The 27,127-nt window shown below is 37.0% G+C and overlaps 1 protein-coding gene across 6 annotated transcripts in view; it reads left to right on the top strand.

Moving 5' to 3' along the window:
* FAM169A (family with sequence similarity 169 member A) overlaps window positions 1-27,127 on the top strand; it is a 93,480-nt gene that overhangs the window by 48,049 nt on the left and 18,304 nt on the right. For all 6 annotated transcript variants that reach the window (XM_040450850.1, XM_040450860.1, XM_040450872.1 and 3 more), the window contains one exon: window positions 18,103-18,282. In XM_040450850.1, coding sequence (XP_040306784.1) covers window positions 18,103-18,282 — 180 coding nt within the window. The remainder of the gene's footprint in view (window positions 1-18,102; window positions 18,283-27,127) is intronic.

Below are 27,127 nucleotides of genomic sequence, written 5' to 3' on the forward strand. Positions count from 1 at the left end.
TAGTACCTATCACCCTTCCCTTAATTTAAGGTGGTTGTTTGATTCCTGCTGCTGTCACCGTTACAGGCTCCTTTTTTTTTTTTTTAATTTTTTTTTTTTTCACTGTTTATTTATTTTTGGGACAGAGAGAGACAGAGCATGAACGGGGGAGGGGCGGGGGAGGGGCAGAGAGAGAGGGAGACACAGAATCGGAAACAGGCTCCAGGCTCTGAGCCATCAGCCCAGAGCCCGACGCGGGGCTCGAACTCACGGACCGCGAGATCGTGACCTGGTTGAAGTCGGACGCTTAACCGACTGTGCCACCCAGGCGCCCCTACAGGCTCCTTTTAAAACCACTCTCTACCTGTGGACCAAATGCATGGCCTCTGTCTGCCTCACACAAGTGATTAAGCCTGATTTATTAAAGGCAACTTTGCTAATTACCATGAAAAACAATATATTTCGAGAATTTAGACAGCTTTGAAATTGTTAATCTTCTGAAGTTTGGATTTTTAAAAAAGTTTATTTATTTATTTTGAGAGAGAGAGAGAGAGAGCGCTCGAGCGCACAAGCAGGGGAGGGGCAGAGAGAGAACCGAAGCAGGCTCTGCACTGTCATTTTGGAGCCCAATGTGGGGCCCGAACTCTCAAACTGCAAGATCATCACCTGAGCCGAAATTGAGAGTTGGACACTTAACCAAGACTGAGCCCCCGAGACACCCCTGAAGTTTGGATTTTTGATCCTAAGACTTAGCTATACCCTATTCCTAAAAGATGGGTGCCACTTCATTTTGCTTTACCTATTTTCCTGCTGTTTCAGTTCCCTGGAGGTACTGAAGCCACAAAGCTCTAACTTGCTTGATCTGTGTATACGTATATACCCACCACATAGCAAAGTCGGCCTGTTCTGTACCTTGACCGGAAGACCTTTCATAGAGAACACTCAGATTAATTTTTGGTCTTTTTTACATTTCACACCTTCCAGATTTAGCTCTTTTTTTTTTTTTTTTTTTTTTTGGTCTGATCAAGTTTGGAACTAGCTCATAGACATTTGGAGCACATATCAGCTTATACTTATGTATTTGGAGCCTTCGTTTAGATGAAAGGCACACAGTTAAAGGGCATAACATTGCTCTTTGAGTGTTTCTGATCAGTACCTGATTCCAGGAGCGTGCTTCTCTTCCTTTTTCATGCGCATTTGGGCTCCTTCTCTCCTCGGTGACCTGGCCTCTAGTTTTGCTTGCTCTGGTAGTTAACTAAATACCACATCCTGGAGTTTTCAAGTGCCACTTGTCTACCACTTTTAGCACCTTCCACAATTTTCTACTAATTGCATTACCTCCTTGCTATTTATTTTAGTTCTTTCCCACTTTTAAGTTATGGCTCTCATCCATCCACCAGATAACAATGAAATTAGGTGTGCTTATACCAGACTTTGAATTAATAACCATTTAATTCAGTCTGAAACTATTATTTTTTTTTAAAGGAAACCCAGGTGTAAAATATTTTGGAAAAATTGCTCAAAACAAATACTAAAGCACTTTTTATTTTATTTTTTTTATTTTCTTATTTATTTTTTTGTAATTTAACGTTATTTTTTTACTTTTTAAAGTTTACATCTAGATTAGTTAGTATATAGTGAAGCAATGATTTCAGGAGTAGATTCCTTAGTGCCCCTTTCCCATTTAGCCCATCCCCCCTCCCACAACCCCTCTAGTAACCCTCAGTTTGTTCTCCGTATTTGTGAGTCTCTTCTGTTTTGTCCCCCTCCTGTTTTTATATTATTTTTGCTTCCCTTCCCTTATGTTCATCTGTTTTGTCTCTTAAAGTCCTCATATGAGTGAAGTCATATGATTTTTGTCTTTCTCTGACTAATTTCACTTAGCATAATACCCTCCAGTTCCATCCACGTAGTTGCAAATGGCAAGATTTCATTTGTTTTGATTGCCGAGTAATAGTCTGTTGTATATATATACCACATCTTCTTTACCCATTCATCCATCGTTGGACATTTGGGATCCTTACATACTTTGGCTATTGTTGCTAGTGCTGCTATAAAAATGGGGGTGCATGTGTCCCTTTGAAATAGCACACCTGTAGCCCTTGGACAAATGCCTAGTAGTGCAATTGCTGGGTCGTAGGGTAGTTCTATTTTTAGTGTTTTAAGGAACCTGCATACTGTTTTCCAGAGTGGCTACACCAGCTTGCATTCCCACTAAAACACTTTCTGATAGAAGTATTCATAATCTATGTATCAGGAAAAAAACTCCCAGTAACAAAAAGATAAAATCTTTATTAAACAAATATGTATTGAATGAAAGCCTTATGATATTACTCTTTATGATTTTTAAGTTAAATAGCATATTGGTATATTGGGATATTTGTTGGGATGTAAAATTAGTTTTGATATATAAAAAGATTTATATATATATTTATATATATATAAAAGTATATATATACATTTAAAAGGATTTACATATATACTTATATATATTTATATATGTAAAAGTATATATATACATTTAAAAGGATTTACATACATATTTATATATATAAGGATTTACATGTATTTATATATATAAGGATTTACATATATATTTATATATAAAAAGGATTTACATATGTATTTATATATAAAAAGGATTTATATATATTTATATGTATATAAGGATTTATATATATTTATATATAAGGATATATATTTATATATGCTTATATATATTTATATGTGTATATAAAAGGTTTTATATATATAATAGGATTTGACTGTTTATGAAGTCAAATCCTATTACAGTGTAATAAAATTTAAGAAATGTATAATTTTTTTTTTTGTCTGAAGTACAGAGATCACTGTGGGAGACTTAGAGTTTGTATGGTTTTGGGGTTATGGAGATGTCATTATTAAAAGTAGTTTTTTACAGTAGCTTGTGTGAAATCTGGAACATAACTCAAAGGGAATTCACAGAATTTAATAACATCATTATAACAAAAGATTTTCTGGTCCCTTCTATAGTTATTGAGTATTTTTATCTATTAAAAAAGGAATAGGATTAGCGCTGAACCTTGTCTCATTCTGGTAGTAAGTAATATTCATTAATGGACTTATAAACCAAAAAAGAAAGTGAGATACATCTATTTCATTGAAGATACATTTTGAGTAAAATTTTATTTTTTACCTAATAAGTAATTTTCCATATGTAGAGTACATTTATGTTTTGATCCATTGTGTACTATTATTGATGATGATAATAACCCAAAATTTATTTTGGTTTTATAATTAGAACTGTATGGTCACAAGAAATTTTAAAAATTTATATTTGTGTACAGGTATGTTTTTGCACTGAAAAACAGTTGAATAATCAAGTATATAATCCAAGAATAAAAGTACATTACATGATGATAACATTCTGTAGGATACATATAAAAGAAATAGAAATTCAAGGAGAAAAAGGAACATCATAACATTTTTGAGTGTTAAGGAATGGTTAGTTCAATAGTAAAGGAACAGTTAAGGGGATGATAACGGTTATCAAATTGTTAATAGTTTCTAGGGTCCGTTAGATAGATTTATTAAAGTGATATAATTTTTGTTTATCTTTAATATTATTAATTGTAAAGGGAAAAAATAGTACATTTACATAGAGAATCATGGCAGACACTCTGTTAACTAATAAATCATGGTTAATATCACCAGGAGTAACACCTGTCAATATGATGGACTCCTGATCTCTGATGTACTGAAAAGGGCATAACATGATTTTTGGTATTTTTGCCCAAAACACATAACCTTAATTTTATAATGAGAAGACATGTGCAAAGCCAAATTGAAGGTTATTCTACAAACTAACTGATCAGTAATTTCTAGAAGTGTCAAGATCATGAAAGACAAAGGTGGAGGAATTATCAAAGATGAGAACTAAAGACATATTAAACGAAATCCAGTATGGAATCCTAGATTGGATTTGGAAACAGAAAAGAGGCAGTAGTGGAAAAAGTGGTGAAATTTGAATAAGGTTCTAGTTAATAGTATTTTATCAATATTCATCTCTTGGTTTTGATAATAGTACTTTGATACTGTAAGAAGTTAGCATTAGGGGAAGCTGGATGAAGGGTATATTGGACTCTGTATTTTTGCAAGATTTTGTAAGTTTAAAACTTTTATGATAGTTTCTTAGAAGTTGATATTGGTAATATGATAGAAATTCTATCCTTGAAATTATAGAAACTTAAGAAAATTTTAGATGTTACCAAAGATGTGTGAATACGTGGTATTTCAAAAAGTTTTTAAGGTTACAACATGAGCAAAATGTTTGAGGAATTTGAAGTGGCCAAGAGAAAAAAATTGTTTTGTTTTCTTTTTTTAAAAATTCTTAGTGTTTGTTTTAGAGAGAGAGAATGAGAGTGTGAGCAGGGAAGGGTCAGAGAGAGAGGGAGACACAGAAGCTGAAGCAGGTTTCAGGTTCTGAGCTGTCAGCACAGAGCCTGATGCAGGGCTCAAACCCACGAACCAAGAGATCATGACCTGAGCTGAAGTCAGATGCTTAACCTACTGAGCCACCCAGGTGCCCCGAGAAAAAAAAATTTTACAAATACCAATGTAAGTGGTTCGTCTTGGAAAGGTCCCAGTCAGATCATCCTTCTGTGAAGCTCATTGTCAGCCGTCACCACTGTGCACACAGAACATCTAATCAGCTTTAAAAATTTTTTTTTTTCCAATTTTATTGATTTTTGGGACAGAGAGAGACAGAGCATGAACGGGGGAGGGGCAGAGAGAGAGGGAGACACAGAATCGGAAACAGGCTCCAGGCTCTGAGCCATCAGCCCAGAGCCCGACGCGGGGCTCGAACTCCCGGACCGCGAGATCGTGACCTGGCTGAAGTCGGACGTTTAACCGACTGCGCCACTCAGGCGCCCCTCTAATCAGCTTTTTAATGTCTCATTCCTGACTATGAAGAAATTGCTTAGTTAGGGAAAGCCACTGATAGGAAATATAGAGACCAAAAAAGAATTAAAGCAATTTGGAAGAGACAGACAATGCAAAAGCAAAACAACTCTTAATATAGTCCTTACGCTGATGAAGTGAGGACAAGATATATTAAAAGAATGTGTATAGGGGCGCCTGGGTGGCGCAGTCGGTTAAGTGTCCGACTTCAGCCAGGTCACGATCTCGCGGTCCGTGAGTTCGAGCCCCGCGTCGGGCTCTGTGCTGACTGCTCAGAGCCTGGAGCCGGTTTCTGATTCTGTGTCTCCCTCTCTCTCTGCCCCTCCCCCGTTCATGCTCTGTCTCTCTCTGTCCCAAAAATAAATAAAAACGTTGAAAAAAAAATTTTAAAAGAATGTGTATAGAGCTCTTGGAAATTCAGAATTACAATGTATGAAAGATAAAGTTGAGGAAATTGCTCAGAAGGTAGAACAACTACATCATGAACCCTAAATGATGGAAAATAGGAAAGAAAATTACAGGAATGGTCTGAAAAATAGATGTTTCAAGAGAGAACAGAGAAACTGGAGGGGAAGAAATGACCAATGAAATAATTCGAGAAAATTTCTCAGAACTATAGAACATGCATTTCCACATTAAAAGGACCCATTGAGAATCCATCACAGTGAATGAAAATAGACTCATACTGAGCTAGTTTAGTATGAAATTTCAGAAATCCGGGATAAAAGAATTTTGTACATCTCCAGAGAATGAGAGAAACATATGTACAAAGGATCAAGAATCAGAAGGATTAGATTTCTCATCGCTACTGAGCACAAGAAGTGAAATGGTGCCCTTAAGGCACTGAAGAAGTGTGGTTATGGTGCAGTTGGGACTGGGTGTATAAATGTGTGGAAGAGGTAAACTCTCACCTTCCTTACTGGGAAGTCTGTTGATGGTGCCTGGAATGGAAACATCAAGAAAAGTAGTAAGTTAATTAGAGATGGAAGTAAATACCAGAAAGATCAGTTAAACAGTTTCAGAGTGGTCATTCCTGGGGAGCAGAAAATATTTATGGATCACAGAGGCCGTCATGGGACTGCTTTTTTTTCCTTTGAGTCTCAAAGGACTGTTGTGTTCTAAACAGTATGCATGTAAAAGTTTGATTAAAAACAAAAGTGAGGGGCGCCTGGGTGGCTCAGTCGATTAAGCGGCTGACTTTGGTTCAGGTTATGATCTCGCGGTCCGTGAGTTCGAGCCCCGCATCAGGCTCTGTGCTGACAGCTTGGAGCCTGGAGCCTGCTTCAGATTTTGTGTCTCCCTCCCTCTCTCTCTAGCCCTCCCCCGTTTGCGCTCTCTCTCTGTCTTTCAAAAATGAATAAATGTTAAAAAAAAAAAAAAAAACAAAACCAAAATAAAAGTGAACACTTAAAAAATGGAACTACAGTAAAACCTTGGTTTGCAAACATAATTTGTTCTGGAAACTTGCTTGTAATCCAGAGCACTCCTATATCAAAGCAATTTTCAAGAAACATTGGTTCAGTTCTGATCATGTGGCATTCGCTGTCGCATACTACTTGTATTGCAAGACATCGCTCTCATTTATCAAGTTAAAACATATTAGAAATGGGTGCTTGTCTTGTGAAACATTCACAGACCAAGTTACTTGTGATGCGGGGTTTTACTATATTTCCAGAATCTAATCAGTGTCTACCACAAAACCTAGCTGAACTTTTTTTTTCTCTTTTTTTTTTTTTTTTTTTGAGAAAGAGAGAGAGAGAGAGAGAGAGAGAGAGAGAGAGAGAGAGAGAGAGGATCCCAAGCAGGCTCCTTGCTCAGCGGGGAGCCTGATGCAGGGCTTGATCTCACTACTGTGAGATCATGGCCTGACCCGAAATCTAAGTTAGATGCTTAACTGACTCAGCCACCCAGGTAGCCCTCTACCTGAGCTTTGTAAGTCCTCACAGCATCTGTAATGATAAAAGCATTGTGCTAACTAGAAAACTACTTAATGAAAAATATCTCATGTAGTTGTGAAAAACAAAACAAGAAACCTGTTTGTTAATTCAGTGGAAATTTTATAACTTTGCCCTTTGTCAAGATATAGAAAAGATGTAAATTTGTGTAAATCAGATATCACATTTTAGCGTATATGAGCTGAGAGAAAAAAACAAAATGGAAGACACTGTCATTGGTTGCTGTTTGGGAAATGGCCATTATTATTTGGTTTCAACTGTGAACCACCTTGATCTAATTTGAAGACCCATATTTTTGGGGAAAAAATGAAGATCCACATTTTTGGAAAGTATAATCAACCATATCAGGGAGGCACAATCTAATCAACAGCTATCATTTCATTGAGTCACTACCAAAGGGACTTATTATCAGTACTAAGGGACATATGTTTGGTTTTTGTAACCCTCATGTGTAATAATTCATAATGGAAGCGTTTTTTTCTCTCTCATTATTTGCTAGTCAGCTTTATGATTTTTAGATCTTTTAGTTGAGATGATCTGTTGTCTTCCCTCCTTTTTTGGGCAAATCACTCACCTATTCACTGAAATTCATATCTCTGGCCCTTCTGTTTTTATTTTTAAAAAAAAAAATTTTAACATTTATTTATTTTTGAGACAGAGAGAGACAGAGCATGAACAGGGGAGGGTCAGAGAGAGGGAGACACAGAATGTGAAACAGGCTCCAGGCTCTGAGCTGTCAGCACAGAGCCCAACGCGGGGCTCGAACTCACGGACCGCGAGATCATGACCTGAGCCGAAGTCGGACGCTTAACTGACTGAGCCACCCAGGCGCCCCTGGCCCTTCTGTTTTTAAAGGAACATCAAACTGTGATATAAAATGATAAAGATTGGTAGTGTAGGTAAAGGCAAAACATAGCAGAAATTTGTGTTGGAGGAGTGAGATTATATTGTAGGGCCTTGAGTCTGTCTAGGTATAATTTTTTTTTTTTTAAAGGAAATGAACACAGGCATGGGAAAGTCTCAACCACTGTTGGCTACCCGAAGTGTGTCATTGGGAAATGAAGTGGCTGCTTTGTTTTGAGGTGAATTTCTAGCCATCTAAAAAGCCACATGCTTTCCAATAAGGGTTCTGTTTATTAGGGAGATAATAGGGGTGCTTTCATTGTCAATATAGACACAAAGATGGCTGGTCTTGGGTTCCTCTGCCTTCAAAGCACCAAAAATCTAGTGGATGAGACAGAAAACTATAGTCATTAAACAGCTACTTATAATTTAGTTTGGTAAGTACTGTATTCGAGTTATCAAACAGGAGTCACTGAAGAGTGGAGCAGCAAATTTTGCCTAGAGGAAGGTGTCACTGAGGAAGTAATAATTAAAAGTGGCTTTCAGTAGGCAGAGAAGGTGCGAAGGGCAAGAACTTCTTAGTAAACTTATAAATGGGATATAAATATATGAAGGCACAGAGTCATGAAAATTGAAGGTGTATTTGGGACGCCATCCTGGATAAGCTGGTGGGACTAAAGGGTAGGGAGGGTTGAGTGGGTGAGAGGTAAAGATGGAGGTCCCCTTGTGAAAGGTCTTAAATGCCATACTAAAGTTTGGAATTTTATTGGCAAAGAAGCTATCGATTTTATGTAGGGGTAACATGATTAAATATTTTAGTGAGATAATTTTTGTAGGACTTGGTGATTGGGTAGGGAAATTGTATTCTGAAATCAGGGAAGTCAGTTAATTGGGAGCTATTTTAGTGGTCCAGGCGTAAGAAGGACTGACATTAGGGATGCGGGAATAGGAATAGAGAAGGAAATGGATTTGAGGGAGATTTTTGGGTGGACAGAGTATGATGACTCCAGTCTGTCTGTCAAAGGGGAGGGGAGGAACCAGTGATGACTTCCGTGGGTTTTGGCTTGGGTGCCCAGGTGGGAAGATGTTAAGATGGGAGTAAAGAAGGAGGAGTGGATTTGGTAATACTTGAGTTCACTTTTGACATGTAAAGTTCAATGATCCAATGTGACATCTAAGAGATAGAAGTTTGATCACATGGGGGAGGTGTGGATTTTGACAGAAGGCAGTGCAATTCTGCGTATTATCTATGCATGAGTGTATTTGTAGATGCATGATTTTATGATTTTGTGATAAGTAATCTCTGCCTCCATTGTGGGGCTCAAACTCAACCCTGAGATCAGGAGTCGCATGCTCCAATGAATGAGCCAGCCAGGTGCCCCAGAAATCAGTGTCATTTTAAAACAAAGATGAGATCAGTCAAAATGCTTGTATAAAGTGAGTGTGTGTTTATGAATATTGGTGTGAGGATATAAGTTACTGGAGGCAGCATGAAGTAACCAAACATAACTTTGGAGGGAATCTGCCTGGGGAAGGTAGTATCTGTTGAGATGTGCTCATTGATTTCCTGACAGTTAAAAAGGAAATGTTAATCTAGTGGGAGATAAGAGAAAGGGGAAAGTTAGCGGAAGCTGCCAACTGTCCACTAAATATTTGTGCTTCATCTTCTTTATTCTAGTCATTGGCCAATAGCTGCACAGTCAGGAATTATATTTTCCACTCACTTGTGAGGCTAAGCTAGGTGGGGCTGTGTGACTAGTTGTTCCCAAAGTGATGAAAAATGATATGTGTGACAGAGCAAAGTGGTTAAGATGCACTGCTTTTCTCCATCTGTGGGGAAGCCACAAGATAGAAAGAACGTGAGTTCCTGTGGTAGTCCAGTTTACCCAGTTTCCAGGATTTACGTGCTTGTGTAGCTTGCTTGAATCCGAGCTGGCCTTGTGACATGGTTTACCAGTAGAAGGCAGCACAAGTGATGCTGTGCTAAACCTTAAAGTCTGGAAGTTTGTACTGTTAGAAGCTAAGTCACTGTGTCAGAAATATGACTGCTTTGAGACTGCCATGTGGTGAGGAAGTCCAAACAGCTGCGTTGAGGAGAACTGAGGCTCCCAGCTGGTAAGCCCAGCTGCGCTTGTAGTTCAGAAGCTAATACACTGTATCTTGTGGGAGTGAAGCCATTTGGACTTTGAGCTGTTTCATTGCCCCATCTGATACCATGTGAGAGTTGTGATAAATGAAGCAAGTTTTTGTTTTAAGCCAGTACATTTTGGGGTGGTTTTTTTTTTTTTTAATTTTTTTTTTTCAACGTTTATTTATTTTTGGGACAGAGAGAGACAGAGCATGAACGGGGGAGGGGCAGAGAGAGAGGGAGACACAGAATCGGAAACAGGCTCCAGGCTCTGAGCCATCAGCCCAGAGCCCGACGCGGGGCTCGAACTCACGGATCGCGAGATCGTGACCTGGCTGAAGTCGGACGCTCAACCGACTGCGCCACCCAGGCGCCCCTGGGGTGGTTTGTTGGGCAGCAATAGGTGACTGAAACATTTCTTGGATGGTTGTGCATCAGAAAACCAACCACTTTGCATTAACACCTATGTGGGACTGTTACTTAAGCAAAAACGAGTCTTATATTAAGCTTTCCATATTGGTTTGTTAAAACAGCTAACGTTACTAAAACTGATTTATAGAGCATTTATGCTGTGATGAGACTGTGATAAGGATACTTGACTAGTGGTGTATGACAAGATCTCTCATGTAGATATAATCACATTGTTTGTTTAGAATTCACTTCAGGGGTGCCTGGGTGGCTCATTTGGTTGCGCGTCCAACTTCAGCTCAGGTCACGATCTCCTAGTTCATGAGTTTGAGCCCCACGTTGGGCTCTGTGCTGACAGTCAGAGCCTGGAGCCTGCTTCGGATTCTGTGTCTCCCTCTCTCTCTGCCCCTCCCCTGCTTGTGCTCTGTCTCTCTCTTGCAGAAATAAACATTAAAAACATTTTTTAATAAAAGAAAAAGAATTCACTTTATGCATGCATTCTCTGGAGACAGTCACACACTGATGCCTTCATGAGACATTAAACCAGTTTTTATGAAGGTGAGGGAAGACCTATTCCTGGTGGACAAAGAAGAAATGGTGATTCCATGAGAACAGAAAGCCACTCAGTTGGGGCAGAATATCTGTTTTTGAATTTGACGCATAGACCCTGAATGATATTGTCAAATGTTACTCATCTTTTAAAAATTATTTCTAAGTGTTATATAGATAGGGGAGGAAGGAAAGGGGAAGAAGGTGAATAGGAGAAAGAGCAAGAAGGAGATACTGAGAGATAGTAAAAATTGTATAAATTCTCCTTGTGAAACTTAGATTTTAGAGGAGTTAGCAGTGAACAGAGACAAGTGGACAATGCTGTGAAGAAAACTAAAGTAGACAAAAGAACGGAGTGTGTGTGGGAGGTACTGTTTTAAATAGAAAGGTCCACATACGCATCTCTGAAGGAAGTAAGGGATGATTAGATATGTGATGTTTCAGGTGAAGAGGTTTTTAGGCAAAGAACTGAAACGTAGAAGCCCTGAGGCAGAAGCAAGTTTAGGGTGTTTCAGATAGAGCAAGAAGGCCAGTCGCTATAGTAGAGGGAGTGAGTGATATGGGGATAGAAGAGGCAGGTCCATATCCTAAATGGTCTTGTAGGCCAAGGAAAGAGTTTGAATTTCTTCTGGTAATGAGAGTCCATTGAAGGGTTTTCAACATGGGTATAATGCGATCTGAGTTTTGTTTAAAATAAATAATTAACTCTATTGTATGAAAAACCAGGAGAGGAGATGCCGGGGTTGAGTTTAGTTCATTAAGAGGCTGTTGCACAGAGGCCCTGGTGAGAGCTGATGGTGGCTTGGACAAGGGAGATGGGGTAGAAGTCATCATATTTGAGATAAATTATGAAGTTACTGCTGCAGGATTTCTGATGGATTGTACATGGGCTATGAAGGAAATGAGTTAAGGATGAATTAGAGACTTTTTGCTATGAGGAGCTGGGTGGGTGGTGATGAGGTTTACTGAAAAGTTGGTAAGGGAAGATCAGCTTTGGGGAGTTTCCATGAAAAATCTGATTAAAAATCATTTATTGGAATCACAGGTATAAATTATTATTCTGTTTTATTTACATTTTAATAGCTTTATTGAGGTAGTATTCACATTTCATACAATTCACCTATGTAAATTATGCAATTCAGTTTCTTTTTCAGTAGGTTCACCAAATTGTACAAGTATCACCCTAACCAAATTTAGATCACTTGGGTCATCTCCAAAAGGAAACCTTGTACTCACTGGCAGTCACTTTATTTATTTATTTATTTATTTAAAAAAAAAAAATTTTTTTTTAACGTTTATTTATTTTTGAGACAGAGAGAGACAGAGCATGAACGGGGGAGGGGCAGAGAGAGAGGGAGGCACAGAATCGGAAGCAGGCTCCAGGCTCTGAGCCATCAGCCCAGAGCCTGACACGGGGCTCGAACTCACGGACCGTGAGATCGTGACCTGAGCCGAAGTCGGACGCTTAACCGACTGAGCCACCCAGGCGCCCCATTGGCAGTCACTTTAAACTCCCTCAGCGTCTGGCCTTAGGCACCCACTAATCTGTCTCTAGATTTCTGTCTCTCTAAATTTGTCTATTTTGGACATATAAATGGAGTCCTACAATAATGTAATCAGACACAGTAGTTTTTTGTGTCTGACTTCTTTGGCTTAGAGTACTGTTCATGTTTCGTCCATGTTGCAGCATGTTAATGTTATCACCACTTCATTCCTTTTTAGGGACAAATACTGTGCCCTTGTATGGATGTACCAATATCGTCTTTCATCATTTGATGGGACTTTTGAGTTGTTGCCACTTTTTGGTTATTATAAATAATGCTGTTGTGAAGATTTGTGTGTAGGTTTTTGTGTGGATGTGTTTTTATTTCTCCTGGGTATATACCTAGGAGCGGAATTGCAGGATCATATGGTAACTCTAAGGTTAGCCTTTTGAGGAGCTGCCAAATGGTTTTCCAAAGCGATTGTACCATTTTACATTCCCACCAACAATATACCACGTTTCTCCACATCCTCACCAATACTTATTTTTATCTTTCTTATTTTAGTTAGTTTAATAAGTATGAAGTGGCATTGCATTATCATTCTGAATTGTATTTCCTTAATGGCTAAGAATTTTGAGTGTCTTTTCATGTGTTTATTGGCCATTTCATGTATATATGTCTTCTCTGGAAAAATGTGTTTTTAGATCCCTTACGCAACCATTTGTAGATTGGGTTGTCTTTTGTGTGTGTGTGTGTGTGTGTGTGTGTGTGTGTGTGTGTGTGTGTTCCCCCTTCAGCTTTATTGTGGTATAACTGACATGCAAAAATTGCTAGTATTTAAAATTGATAATTTATTGTGTTTTGATATATGTATACAAGCTGTGAAACTATTAACCACAATCAAAATGATAACCATATCCATTATCCCCAAAAGTTTGTTTGCGTTTCTTGGTAACCATCCTTCTGCCCACTATGAATCCCCAAGCAAACTATCTATTAGTATAGATTAGCTTGCTTTTTCTGGAATTTCATAAAATGGAATCATTACATTATGTACATTTTTGTTTTAGTCAGGTTTCTTTCACATTAGTTAATTTAGAGATTCACATATCATGAAATTCACTCTTTAAACTTTTTTAGATATTTATTTTTGGGGGAATTCAGGGGGGGAGAGGGGCAGAGAGAGGGGGACAGAGGATCCTAAGCAGGCTTTGCGCCAACAGCAGTGAGCCTGATGTGGAGCTTGAACTCAGAAACCACAAGATCATGATCTAAGCCCAAGTGAGATGCTCAACTGACTGAGCTACCCAGGCGCCCCTCAAGCACAGAATTTTTAAATGTTGATGAAATACAATTTATCTTCTTTTTCTTTATCACTTTTGCTTTTGGTATTTATCTAAGAAAGCTTTGTGTAATCCAAGGTGATAAAGATATATTGCTATCTTTTCCTCTAAAGCTTTATAGTTTTAGCTCTTATATTTAGGTTGATAATCCTTTTGCATTTAATTTGCTTATAAGTTGTGAGGAAAGGAGTCCATCATGTTTTTTTTTTTTTTTTTTTTTTTTTTTTTTTGCATAGGTGAATATCTTGTCATCCCAGGACTATTCATTGGAAAGGCTATTCTTTTTCCATAGAGTTGAGCTGGAGCCCCTGTCAAAAATGATTTGACTATAAATATGAAGTCTTGTTTCTGGACCCTCAGTTCTATTCCACTGATCTCTGTATCTGTTCATGTGCCAGTACCATACTGTCTTAATTACTGCAGTTTTATAAGATTGAAAATGGCAAGTGTGAATCCTCCAACTTTGTTTTTCATTAAGATTGTTTTTGCTTTTTGAGGTCCTTTGCAATTCATATGAATTTAGGATCACCTTGTCAGTTTCTTTTCTTTTTTTTTTTAAAGTTAGTTAGTTAGTTAGTTAGTTTATTTATTTATTTATTTAGAGAAACAGCATGAGCAAGTGGGGAGGGGCAGAGAGAGAAAGGGAGAGATTCCCCAGCAGGCTCTGTGCTACTCTGTGCTCTGTTTGTGAGATCATGACCTGAGCTGAAATCAGGAATCCATGCTTAACCGACTGAGCCCTCCAGGTGCCCCAGACCATGACAATTTCTGCAAAAAAATGTAGCTGAGAATTGTCAGTTTTTAGGTCAATTTGGGGAATATATTGACATTTAATAATTATAAGTTCTCTGATCCAAGAACATGGATGTCTTTTCATTTATTTAGATGTTCTTTAATTTCTTTTAACGATGTTTGCAATTTTCAGTAAGCTTTGCAGTTTTTTTGTTACGTTTATTTGTAAGAATTTTATTATTTGTTAATGCTGTGGTAAATTGTTTTATTTAATTTCATTTTCAAATTGTTCATTGCTGGTATATAGAAATATAATTGAGGGGCGCCTGGGTGGCGCAGTCGGTTAAGCGTCCGACTTCAGCCAGGTCACGATCTCGCGGTCCGTGAGTTCGAGCCCCGCGTCGGGCTCTGGGCTGATGGCTCAGAGCCTGGAGCCTGTTTCCGATTCTGTGTCTCCCTCTCTCTCTGCCCCTCCCCCGTTCATGCTCTGTCTCTCTCTGTCCCAAAAATAAATAAACGTTGAAAAAAAAAATTTAAAGAAATATAATTGAATGTATATTGACCTTGTGTCCTGCATCCTTGCTGATGTGCCTTTTATCAGTTTTAATAATTTTTTTGTGGATTCCTTAAGATTTTCTATATACAAAATTATGTCATCTGAAAATGTAGCTCTACTTCTTTCTTTTCAGGCTAGCTGTCTTTTGTTTGCTTTTCTTGCTTAATTAGAACCTCTAGTACAGTGTTGAATAGAAGCAGTGAGAATGAAGTTTTGTTTTATTCCTGATCTTAGGAGAAACCGTCCAGTCTTTCATCATTAAGCGTGATGTTAGCTGTGGGTTTTTCATAGTCCCTTTATGAGGTTTATGAGGTTTAGGAGATTGAGTATTTTTATCATGAAAGGTGTTGGGTTTTGTCAGATGTTTTTCTTTTTCCTGTTTATTGAACTAATCATATGATTTTTGTTATATTTACATTTATGTGAGCACTTCCATTCTTAATGTTGGGAAAGTCTCATGTATTAAATAAATTAAAGATGAGTGATCATCATCATTTGGATAGATGGTAGAAGCCTTGGGAGTAGGTGAGATTTCCCAGAGAATATATGGAAGAAGGTGGTCAAGTTGGAACTTTGAGGATTATAAGTATTCAGTCTATCATGTGCAATGCTAAATTTAATTCAATTTCAGTTAGTAAATTTAATGAAACTTCATCTTTCATCTAAGTTAGCAGGTTGTGGTTTTGCTTTACTAGGTAATCCAGTAGAACCTGTATACAAAGTACAGTTGACCCTTGAACAACATAGGTTTGAACCGTATGACTCCACTATATATGCATTTTTTTCAATAAATACAGTACAGTACTGTAAATGTATTTTCTCTTTCTTGTGACTTTCTTAATAACATTTTCTTTTCTCTAGCTTCCTGTATTGGAAAAATATAGTATGTAATACATATAACATACAAAATGGATGTGAGGGACTGTTTGGTATTAGTAAGGCTTCCAGTCAATAGTAGGCTATTAGTGGCAGGTGGATTTTCAGCTGCTCAGGAGTCAGTGCCCCTGACTCCCAAGTTGTTCAAGGGTCAACTGTATAAATATTTAAGTAAAGGAAGAGAATCTGCATGGTTTTTTTTTTTTTTTTTTTTTTTTTTTTTGCAAGGAGCATCTATGTGGTAAATAAATAGAAGAATTTTAAACTTTATGGACACTAATTCCATAAACTTTAACACTTGAAGATGCTGGAATTTACCTCTTCTCTACTCGAAGAAATGTTTGTGTGAAACAAAAAAAATCAATTTGTGGAAAATTTCTGTCATGAAATGATGATTTTTCTGTAAGGAACCTGAAACTTGTACAATAGTGAATGGCCATAAATCCTCAGGCTCCATATTGAGAATTAGAACCAGATAGTGCTTTTACTTCTCATTTTTTCTTTGTCCTTTGAACTACTAGTGCTTATGAAGTAATGTCTCTTTTGATTTCAGAATCACTATTAGCAGTTATATTATAAAAAACTCGAATTTCAAGGTATTATATATAAGGTGATTATGGTCAAAATAGCTTGTTGCTGAGACTACCTGTTAGACTTTTACAAGCAATTTGTATATTTCAGCTTTGTGAGTAAAATTGACAATTAAAAGTGGTACATACTTAAGGTGTACGACTTGATGATATATGTATACATTGTGAGTCACCAAAATCAAGCTAATTAACATATATTGCTGCACATAGTTACCGTTTTCTCTTTTTTTGTATAGTGATAACATGTAATTTCTTCTTAGCAAATTTCAAGTACACAGTATTGTTAACTATAGTCATTATTTAAGACCTTTTAACCCATAGATATACCCTAACCATATGTTGGCAGTTAAGATCCAAGTAATGTGAATTTCCTATTGTAAACTTAAATTAGTTGATAGTCTTGGAGACTGTTACTGAAATTCTCCAATTTAATCATAAGTAATTCAAATTATTTGGTTCAACTAATAAAAAATCTTGTTATATTGACCAGTTCATCAAATGATATGATTGGTGAAAGTCAATTTGTAAGTTGTTTGTTACCTGAAATTTTGTTTCCTCTTTGAACTTCATTATTGGAATTTATCTCAAATAATATGAATAATCTGAGAACAGTAAGTTATTTTATTTATGGCACAAAAAGAGTAGAATATTGACTGATAAATATGAACTAATTCTAAAATTAATAGAGATAAGTGTGGGATACCCTACAATGATGCCCACAACTTATGTACTGTCTTAAAATGTGTTAAGGTGCTAACACATCTAATTAGAGGGTCAGAACACAAATCAGGGTTCTTAAAAGACAAACCAGTATACCTGTGTAATAAGAGGCATATTTAGTTACTATAAATTATTTATCCTGTTTAACCTTAAACACACAGGGTATTTTAAAAAATAGACTCCCAGCAAAAAGATTGCTAACAAAGCCATTTCTAAGACCAATGTTTCCATTTAGTCCTAATCTATAGTCTTTAAAAATCTGGAGAACTAATTTGCTTCTTTGCCATCATGAAGTAGACAAAAATGAGACTGTACTCACTAGAGAAAAAGGGATAAGATGGATGTTCAGGGACCATAGCTGGAATGAGATACTTTGTGTATTATAACCTATATGCAGCCATCAGATACTCTTTCAGTTCTAAAATGTAGTAATTGATGAGTTTCTGTTTTGTAATTTTTTTGAACGTTTGTTTATTTTTGAGAGAGAGAGAGAGACAGAGCATGAACGGGGAAGGGCCAGAGAGAGGGAGACACAGAATCCGAAGCAGGCTCCAGGCTCCGAGCTGTCAGCACAGAGCCCAACGCGGGGCTCGAGCTCACAAACCGTGAGATCATGACCCGAGCCGAAGTCGGCCGCTTAACCAACTGAGCCACCCAGGCGCCCCAATTGATGAGTTTTAAGGTTGTGCAAGTCTACAGAGATGCATATTCTAGTATGTAGCTCATAAAATGAGAAAGAATAGTTACTTGTGTTAGGTGATACTGTTGGCAAACAAAATACATAGCTCTTCTCATTATCACATATATACTTTTTGATGTGTAATAGCAGCTGGAAAGGATTTTATATTATGAAATTGATCCATTTATTTAACATTCTTCTTGATGTAGTAAAAAACTAACCATTTCTAGAAAGACTGTTGACTCATGTTCTTTAAATGTATGTACATATTTGGCCTTTTAATGTGAAAAATTTTTGGGTTTCTGTTTTATGACTACAGGAAGTGTATGTGCCTCATTTCTTACCCAAAGCTACCAACTGCCAGTCCTTGATACAATGTTTGTAAGAAAGAAGTATCGAGGCAAAGATTTTGGGCTTCAAATGCTGGAGGACTTTGTTGATTCCTTTACAGAAGATGCACTTGGCTTGCGGTATCCACTCTCCTCTCTAATGTACACAGGTAAATTAAGTTAAAAAATGTTAAACTTGTCTCAGTGTCACTTCTGAGTTGTTTCTGCAGAATATTGTAAATGTGCATATATGAGTAAGTATTAAATAAATTTGGATTCTTTGGCTCTGTAGGGCTTCATTTTACAAATATGTCCTTATTTCATGTAACGGCTTTTTGGAATTGTGGGAGCTTTTTTAAAAAGTTGAAATATAATTCACATACCATAAAATTCATCCTCTTAAAATGTACAATTCAGTGGCTTTTATTATAGTCATAGCTGTACAACCATAACCACTATCTTAATTCCAGAACATTCTCATTATTCCAAAAAAAAAACCCCTGCACCATTTAGTGGTCACTCTTCATTCCTCCATTCCTTCATCCCTAGCAACCACTAATCCATTTTCGTTCTCTATGGATTTACCTATTCTGGACATTTCATACAAATGTAATCATGGGATATGATTATATTATAAGCCCTTTGTGTCTGGCTTCTTTTATTGTGCTTAAAATTTTTTAAGGTTCATCCATGGCGTAGCATGAGTCAGTGGTTAATTTGTTTTTATGGATGAATAATAGTCCATTTTATGGATATGCCACATTTTGTTTACCCATCATCCGTTGTTTGGCTTTTGGGTTGTTTCCACTTTTTCGTCGTTATGAATAATGCCTTGATTATGATAAATTGAATACCAAATGAATTATAGGTGCGTGTCTATTTTTGCAAAAAGTCTTAGGGAGCTTTAGTTATCCTTCACTTTAGGCAGAAATTGCCTAATAATATTTTGTTGATGTCATTTGTATAATTTTGTGAATAAGACTCTTTGAAATGTGAAAATAAAGGAGTACATTGAAAATAGAAAATTTTAGACTAAGTGGCATTTCCATTTTCTATTTCTTGGTCTTCCTGTCTATCTTATAGCATGTTTATTAAATTTGAAGAACTTGGATTTCCATTTGGTTTTCTCTTTCTTTTTTTTTTTTTTTTTTTTTTTTTTTTAAATTTTTTTTTTCAACGTTTATTTATTTTTGGGACAGAGAGAGACAGAGCATGAACGGGGGAGGGGCAGAAAGAGAGGGAGACACAGAATCGGAAACAGGCTCCAGGCTCCGAGCCATCAGCCCAGAGCCCGACGCGGGGCTCGAACTCACGGACCGCGAGATCGTGACCTGGCTGAAGTCGGACGCTTACCGACTGCGCCACCCAGGCGCCCCTGGTTTTCTCTTTCAATGTAATTAGTAGTTCCTTGATGATGCTCCGTGTCCAATATTTTTGATGATCTTCACTTGTTTCCATGAATATTTTTAATGATATAGGAAATATTATAGTGTTTGACATTGTAAGCTTTAGAAAGATAATTTTCATTCTGCATATAGGTAATGAGTGCCAAGTATGGATGGGCAAGCTAGAGTAGATGATTAGCTAACTATGAGGAGCTGATTGACACAATACTATAGCATGTACCCGTTCCTAAAAACATGGATTAAATAAAGTCTCCTGTATCTTTTATTCATTTGGAATTTATCCTGGGTACCGTGTGAGGTATAGATCCAACTTTATTTTACGTGACAGGTATGTGGTTGCTCTAGTCTCATTTATTGAATAATTTATTTTTTTTTGCAGTGTTTGGCATTTATGTCTGTATCAGGTTAGCAGACAATGGTCCATTGACCTGCTAATTGTCTTTAGAAATAAAGTTTTATTGGAACACAGCCATGTTCCTTCATTTACATAATGTCTTCGGCTTCTTTTGCACTAAAACATCAGAATTGGTTAGTGCCCATATTGACAATATGACAGTGCCTATATTGCCTGTAAGCTTAAAATATTCATTACCTGTCCCTTTAACAAAAAGTTCACTAAGTTTTCATGTATAGCATATGTTAAATGTTTGCATGTGTATATATTTGTGTAGATTTCTTATTTGCTTATTCATTTCTGTTATCTTTTAAGTTCCATTACCTCACTGTTGTATTTATTTTAGCTTTTGAACATCTAAAAAGACTATTCTCCCCCATTTAATATGTCTGACCTTGCTTATTTGTTTCCCTGTGTGGACTTGAGAATCTGTTTACTAGATGAAAAACAAAATTCTGTTGGGATGTTATTGGGATTACTTTTATATTTACAGATTAGCCCCTAAAGACTCCCCAAAAAACTATTAGATTTGATAGGGGTGCCTGCCTGCTCAGTCAATGGAGCCTGTGACTTTTGATCTCAGGGGTTGTAAGTTTGGGCCTCATGATGGGTGTAGAGATTACTTAAAAGTAAAATCTAAAAAAAAAAAAACAAACACCAAAACTATTAGAACTAATAAATGAATTCAGTAAAGTTGCAGGATACAAAATCAGTTTGCAGAAGTCTGTTGCAATTCTATACACTAATAAGGAAGCAGCAGAAAGAGAAATTAAGAAAATAATCCCATTTACAATGGCACCAAAAATAATAAAATACCTAGGAATAAACCTAACCAAAGAGGTGAAATATCTGCACTCTGAAAACTATAAAACACTGATGAAAGAAATTGAAGACAACACAAAGAAATGGAAAGACATTCCATGCTCATGGACAGGAAGAAGAAATATTGTTAAAATGTCCATACTACCTAAAGCAATCTACAGTTTTAAATGCAATCCTTATCAAAATACCAATAGCATTTTTCACATGACTAAAACAGGCAATTGTAAAATTTGTATGGAACCATGGAAGTCGTCCGATAGTCACAGCAACCTTAAAAAGGAAAAGTAAAGCTGGAGGTATCACAGTCCCAGATATCAAAATATACTATAAAGCTGTAGTAACCAATACAGCATGGTACTGGCACAAAAACAGACCTGTAGATCAAATAGAACAGAATGGAAAGCCCAGAAATAAACACATAATTATATGGTCAGTTAATCTTTGACAAAGGAGGCAAGAATGTGCAGTGGGGAAAAAACTCTCTTCAACAAGTGGTGTTAGGAAAACTGGACAGCATCATGCAAAAGAATGGAACTGGACCCTTTATACACCATACTCCCAAAATGGATCAAGGACCTAAATGTGAGAACTGAAACCATAAATATCCCAGAAAAGGACACAGGCAATAATTTCTCAGACATCACTCTTAGCAACATCCTTCAAGATAGGTCTCCTGAGGCAGGGGAAACAAAAGCAAAAATAAACTTCTGGGGCTACATCGAAATGAAAAGTTGCTGCACAGCACAGCAAAGGAAATAACACAGGAGAATGAAAAGACAGCCTGCAGAATGGGAGAAGATCTTTCCAAATGACATATTTGGTGAAGGGTTGTAGTATATAAAATATCTAAAGAACTGATACAACTCAACACGGAAAAAACATGATCCAATTTACAGTGGGCAGAAGACATGAACCGACATTTCTCCAAAGAAGATGTCCAGATGGACAACAGACACATAAAAAGATGATCAACATCAGTCATCATTAAGGAAATGCAAATCAAAACCACAGTGAGGTACCACCTCATACCAGTCAGAGTGGCTAAAATCCAGAAACAACCAATTTTGGCAAGGATGTGGAGAAAGGGCAACTCTCTTGCACTGTTGGTGGGAATGCAAACTGATGCAAACTGTGGAAACAGAATGGAGTTATTCAAAAAATTAAAAATAGAACTACCTTATGATCTAGTAATCACACTACTGGGTATTTACCCAGAGGCTATTAAAACACTAATTGGAAGCAATATATGCACCCCTGTGTTTATTGCAGCATTATTTACAATAGCCAAACTATGGATAAGCAGCCCAAGTGAATCTATACATTCAACTGTCGTATGCCTGAAACTGATTTAACACTGTATGTTCACTACCCTGGAATTAGAATTTTTAAAAATGTCAAAACAAAACAAAACCTTTACATGTTAGCTTATGGAGAATTGACTGTTGTTTTTCTTCTGTCCAACATATTATTATTGTGTAATATGTACAACTGTAGGATTTTGTTCAAACCAGTTAGCATGTATATATTCTCCATACAGTTCTTAGTACTAACATAGGAAAAAAATGTATATGTTTAGGAATTTTATCTTTTTTGTTGCTATTATAGATGTTGTGTTTTCTTACATTATTTCTTCTCACTAGTCGTTATAAATATGAAAGATATGATTTGTATTAATTTTGTACCCATCCACATCAGTAAGTTCGTAATAACTCTAGAGTTAATTATCTTGAGTTTTCTGGAATCTGCCTCTTTGTTAGGGCCCAGGCTGAAAGCCTTGCCTGATCGCTGCCCAACAAAAATGTATCTTTCCTCCTCTAAGTCTTGTGATGCTTTACATGTAGTGTTCTTATACTTCTTAAGTACCTTCTAAGTACCTTATCTTCTATTTCTTCTGAGTTTTTATTTTAACAACAGTTTAGGTGCTGAGTTCGTTGTGCATAAATTCCATGGATATGTCTTTTGTAACACCACTCGGTCTAGTTCTTTGCATGGAATGAATGTGCTGAATAAATGGCTGTGAAAAGATTCTGTGAGGCAAAGAAGGTTAAAATAGTTGGGAGACATTTAGCATTGGGGAATATCTGTGGAGAATTGTAGGGTCCATATTATAAAGCTTATGCTTTAAAAGAATGTTATTGCAAGGCTGAATGAATTAGTGCTGCATATAGAATGTCAGTAAGAGGAAGAAATCTTCAAAACTTGTTAAGGAATAGCTAATGCTGCTTAGTTGATAGATGTTCTTTGTTGTGGGCACATACCTTCTGTATTATTTAGCTGAATGACATTAGTGTGAGAGTTCTCTTTCTGACTCTGGCCAGACAAATCTGAACTGGGACCTTCAAGTCTAGTCACCCTTTGTAAAGTACTCCTTTTGGACCCCATACTTACTGTGTAAGGCATTCTCTACTATTTTAGTCATTTAAATTCAGACAGATGATCACTGTGGCCTCTTGTGCTTGTTTTCTCTGGCCTCTTCTTTCTCATAGGTATAGAAGAAACTGAAACCAGAAAATGTGAGAAACATTTTGAAATATACAGGAAGAAAAAATGAGACAATAGTATCCTAGTGTCAATGTATCCATTATCCAGATTAACAGTTGCTAAGGTTTTGCCTTGTTGTTTTTATTAACTTGTAGGGAGAACTAAATAAAATCTTGTAGATACAGTTGATGGTCTCTTTGGACCCCTCCGTAATCCCATTCCCCCTTCTCCTTTTCTCCCCAGTGATAATAGTGTTCCTGAAGTTGGTGTATATCCTTCCTGTTCTAAGTTTCATACTTAGATCTGTGACCATAAACACCATAAGGCATCATTTAGTTTGCTATTTTATTTTATTTTATTTTATTTTATTTATTTAAAAAATATATGCAGCTGAAATTCTTTTTTTTTTAAATGTGTTATTTATTTTTGAGGGAGAGAGAGCACGTGAGAGTGAGCAAGATGGGAGGAGCAGCGGAGAGAGAGACAGAGGAAGACTCAGAATCCTAAGCAGGCTCCAGGCTCTGAGCTGTCAGCACAGAGCCTGACACGGGCTGAAACTCAAAAACCGTGAGATCATGACCTGAGCTGAAGTCAGACCCTTAACCGAATGAGCCACCCAGGTGCCCCTATTTATTTTATTTTTGAGAGACAGCGCGCTCAAGGGAGTGAGGGGTAGAGAGGGAGGGAAGGAGAGGGAATCCCACAAGGGGCAGAGAAGGGGGAGAGAGAGAGAGAAGCAGGGCTCATCCGAAGCAAGGCTTGAACTCACGAACTGTGGGATGCTGACCTGAGCTGAATTTCAATGCATAACCAACTGAGCCACCTAGGAGCCCCTTGCTTTTTTATTTAAAAAAATTTTAAGATTTTGGGGCTAAAATATATATAACATAATATTTGTCATTTGAACTATTTGTGTATATACAATTCAGTGGCATGAGTCACACTCTCTGTCTGAATTTGTCTATTCTGGTTACTGCATAGAAGTGGAATCATATGGTATATGTTCTGTGTCTGTGTTATTTCCCTTAGCGTATTGTTTAAGGGCCATCCTTGTAGCATATATCAAAATTTCATTCCTTTTATATGGCGGAGTATATTTTTATTGTGTGAATATGTCACATTTCATTTATTCATCCATTCGTCTTTTGATGACACTTGGATTGTTTTACCTTTTGGCTGCTATGAATAATGCTGTCCATACACATTGGTGTACAGATAGATATGTGTTTGAGTCCCTGCTTTCTATTCTTTGGGTATGTAGCTGAGAGTGGAATTGTTGGGTTATATGGTAATTCTGTGTTTAACTTTTTGAGGATTTGCCAAATTGTTTCCCACAGAGGCTGTATCATTTTGTTTAGTCGGTTTTTTTTTTTTTTGAGTTTATTTATTCTTGAGAGAGAGAGAGAGAGAGAGAGAGAGAGAGAGAGAGAGAGAGACAGAGTACAAGCGGGCGAGGGGCAGAGAGAGAGGGAGACACAGAATCCGAAGCAGGCTCCAGGCTCCAGGCTCCGAGCTGTCAGCACAGAGCCCAAAGTGGGGCTCAAACTCACGAACTGTGATATAATGACCTGAACCGAAATTGGGTGCTTAACTGACTGAGTCACCCAGGTGCTCCAGTATGTTTTTAAAACTTCATATAAATGATATCATTTTGCACCTATACTCACTTGCTTTTTTACTGATCTTTTTTATACATTTATCAATGTTGATCCATATAGCTGTAGTTTGTTGTAGTTGCTGCATAGTATTTTACTGTATACATACTATTTTATTCATGTATCCCTTAGTGATGGGCACTTAGGTTGTACCTCCCACCCCTGTTTAAAAACAGTCCTGTAGTGAATATTATAAATGACTTCTTGCGCGTATGTGTGAGTCTTTAGGGTGCATATCCAGAAGTAGAATTGGAGCATAAAACACATCTTTCCAACTTTACTAACTATTGCAAAATTGTTCTCACACCAGCAGAGTGTGGGAGTTTCCATTTTCCTTATTCTTTGGATGCTTGTTATTATCTGATGGGTGTGAAAATGGTGTCTTACTGTTTCATCTTGCATTTCCTTGGCAGCTAGTGAGGTTACCTTCTTTTGTTAAGTGATCTTTCAGTTTGCATTATGTGTGAATAACCTTTTCATAGCCTCTACCAATTTCTCTCTGGGATCATTTTATCTTTCTAATTCGATTTTAGGATTTATTTAAAATATGCTTAGAATACTAACCCTTTGTTTTATTCTGAAGATCTCCTAATCTTTGTCTTTATGGTATGTTTTTAATATAAAACTATGATGTCCAGTAAAGCAGTCACTAATATAAATTAAATATAGTTTCAATTTAGTTAAAGTTAAATGGGATTATACATTCAGTTCCTCAGTAGCCTCATGGGACTAGTAGTGGCTACTGTATTCACTGTGATGACATAAGACGTTTTCATTATTACTTTTTAAAAACATTTTTTAATGTTTATTTATTTTTATTTATTTTTGAGAGAGACAGAGTACAAGTCGGGGAGGGGCAGAGAGAGAGGGAGACACAGAATCCAAAGCAGGCTCCAGGCTTTGAGCTGTCAGTACAGAGCTCGATGGATGCAGGGCTCGAGCTCACAAACCGCGAGATCATGATCAGAGCCCAAGTCAAACACTCAACCAGCTGAGCCACCCAGGCGCCCCCAAGACGTTTCCATTATTGTAGAAAGTTCTGTTGCATTGTTGCTGATAAAAGTTTTAACTTTATCATAATATTTCATTATCGATTGTGATTTTTTTTTAATCTTTCATGAGAAATTGTTTAGCACTGTAATGCCCCAGAGGTATCCTCTTATGTTTTCTTTTGTATTTGTTTTTCTTTTGTATTTTTTAAACGTTTTATTTAATCTCTGCACCCAGCGTAGGACTCAAACTGGTGACCGCAAGATCAAGAGTCACATGCTCTTCTGACTGAGCCAGCAGGGGCCCTCCTGTTAGGTCTTCTTTTAAACATTTTGCTTTTCTTAATCGGTCTAAGAATCCATCTAGAATTTAATGATATGAATGGTGTTGATATGAGGTCAAGACCTGACTTTATTTTCTTCTGTATGGATTTTTGTTCTAGCATTACTATTTTGATAGTTTATCTGTTCCCCCCTGAGATGTAATACCTTCTCTATCATTTGCCAAGTTTTTAAAGTATGTGTGGTTTTTTCCTGGTGGGTGTTTCCCCCTAGTATTTTAATTTTTTCCCCCTCCTTTTCTTCCATATCCTTTCTTAACCCTTTGTTCTTTCATTTTGAATTTGGGGTCGAGTTCTTGAAAAGTTTTCCTAAAAAATAAACTTGTTGGGAATTTGTTTTAAATTGCATAGAATTTACTGAATAATTGGTGGTTTTACACTGTTGAGTTTAATAATCCTTTTGTTTTAATTTTATGCCCTCTAGTAACATTTAGTCATTTTTTCCTTAAGTGATGTGCATCTTATTTTGGGGGGGGGGTGAGGCATTGTTTTCTCATTTTTTCTATTTCTACTGTTTTATTTTTATTTTTAAATTTTATTTAAATCCTAGTTAACATACGGTGTAACAATGGTTTCAGAAGTAGAATTTAGTGATTCATCTGTTACATATAATACCCAGGGGTCATCCCAACAAGTGCCCTCCTTAATGCCCATCCCCCATTTGGCCCATTCCCCCCTCCCAGCACCCCTCCACCAGTCCTCAGTTCTCTGTATTTGAGAGTCTCTTATCGTTTGTCTCTCCCTCTCTGTTTTTATCTTATTTTTGCTTCCCTTCCCCATGTTCATCTGTTTTGTCTCTTAAATTCCACATATGAGTGATACCATCTGCGTTGTTGTAAATGGCAAGATTTCATTCTTTTCATTGCTGAGTAGTATTCCAGTGTGTGTGTGTGTGTGTGTGTGTGTGTGTGTGTGTGTGTGTGTGTG

The sequence above is a fragment of the Herpailurus yagouaroundi genome, unplaced genomic scaffold (assembly GCF_014898765.1).
Source record: "Herpailurus yagouaroundi ecotype Mexico unplaced genomic scaffold, PumYag 29, whole genome shotgun sequence".
Classification (NCBI taxonomy): domain Eukaryota; kingdom Metazoa; phylum Chordata; class Mammalia; order Carnivora; family Felidae; genus Herpailurus; species Herpailurus yagouaroundi.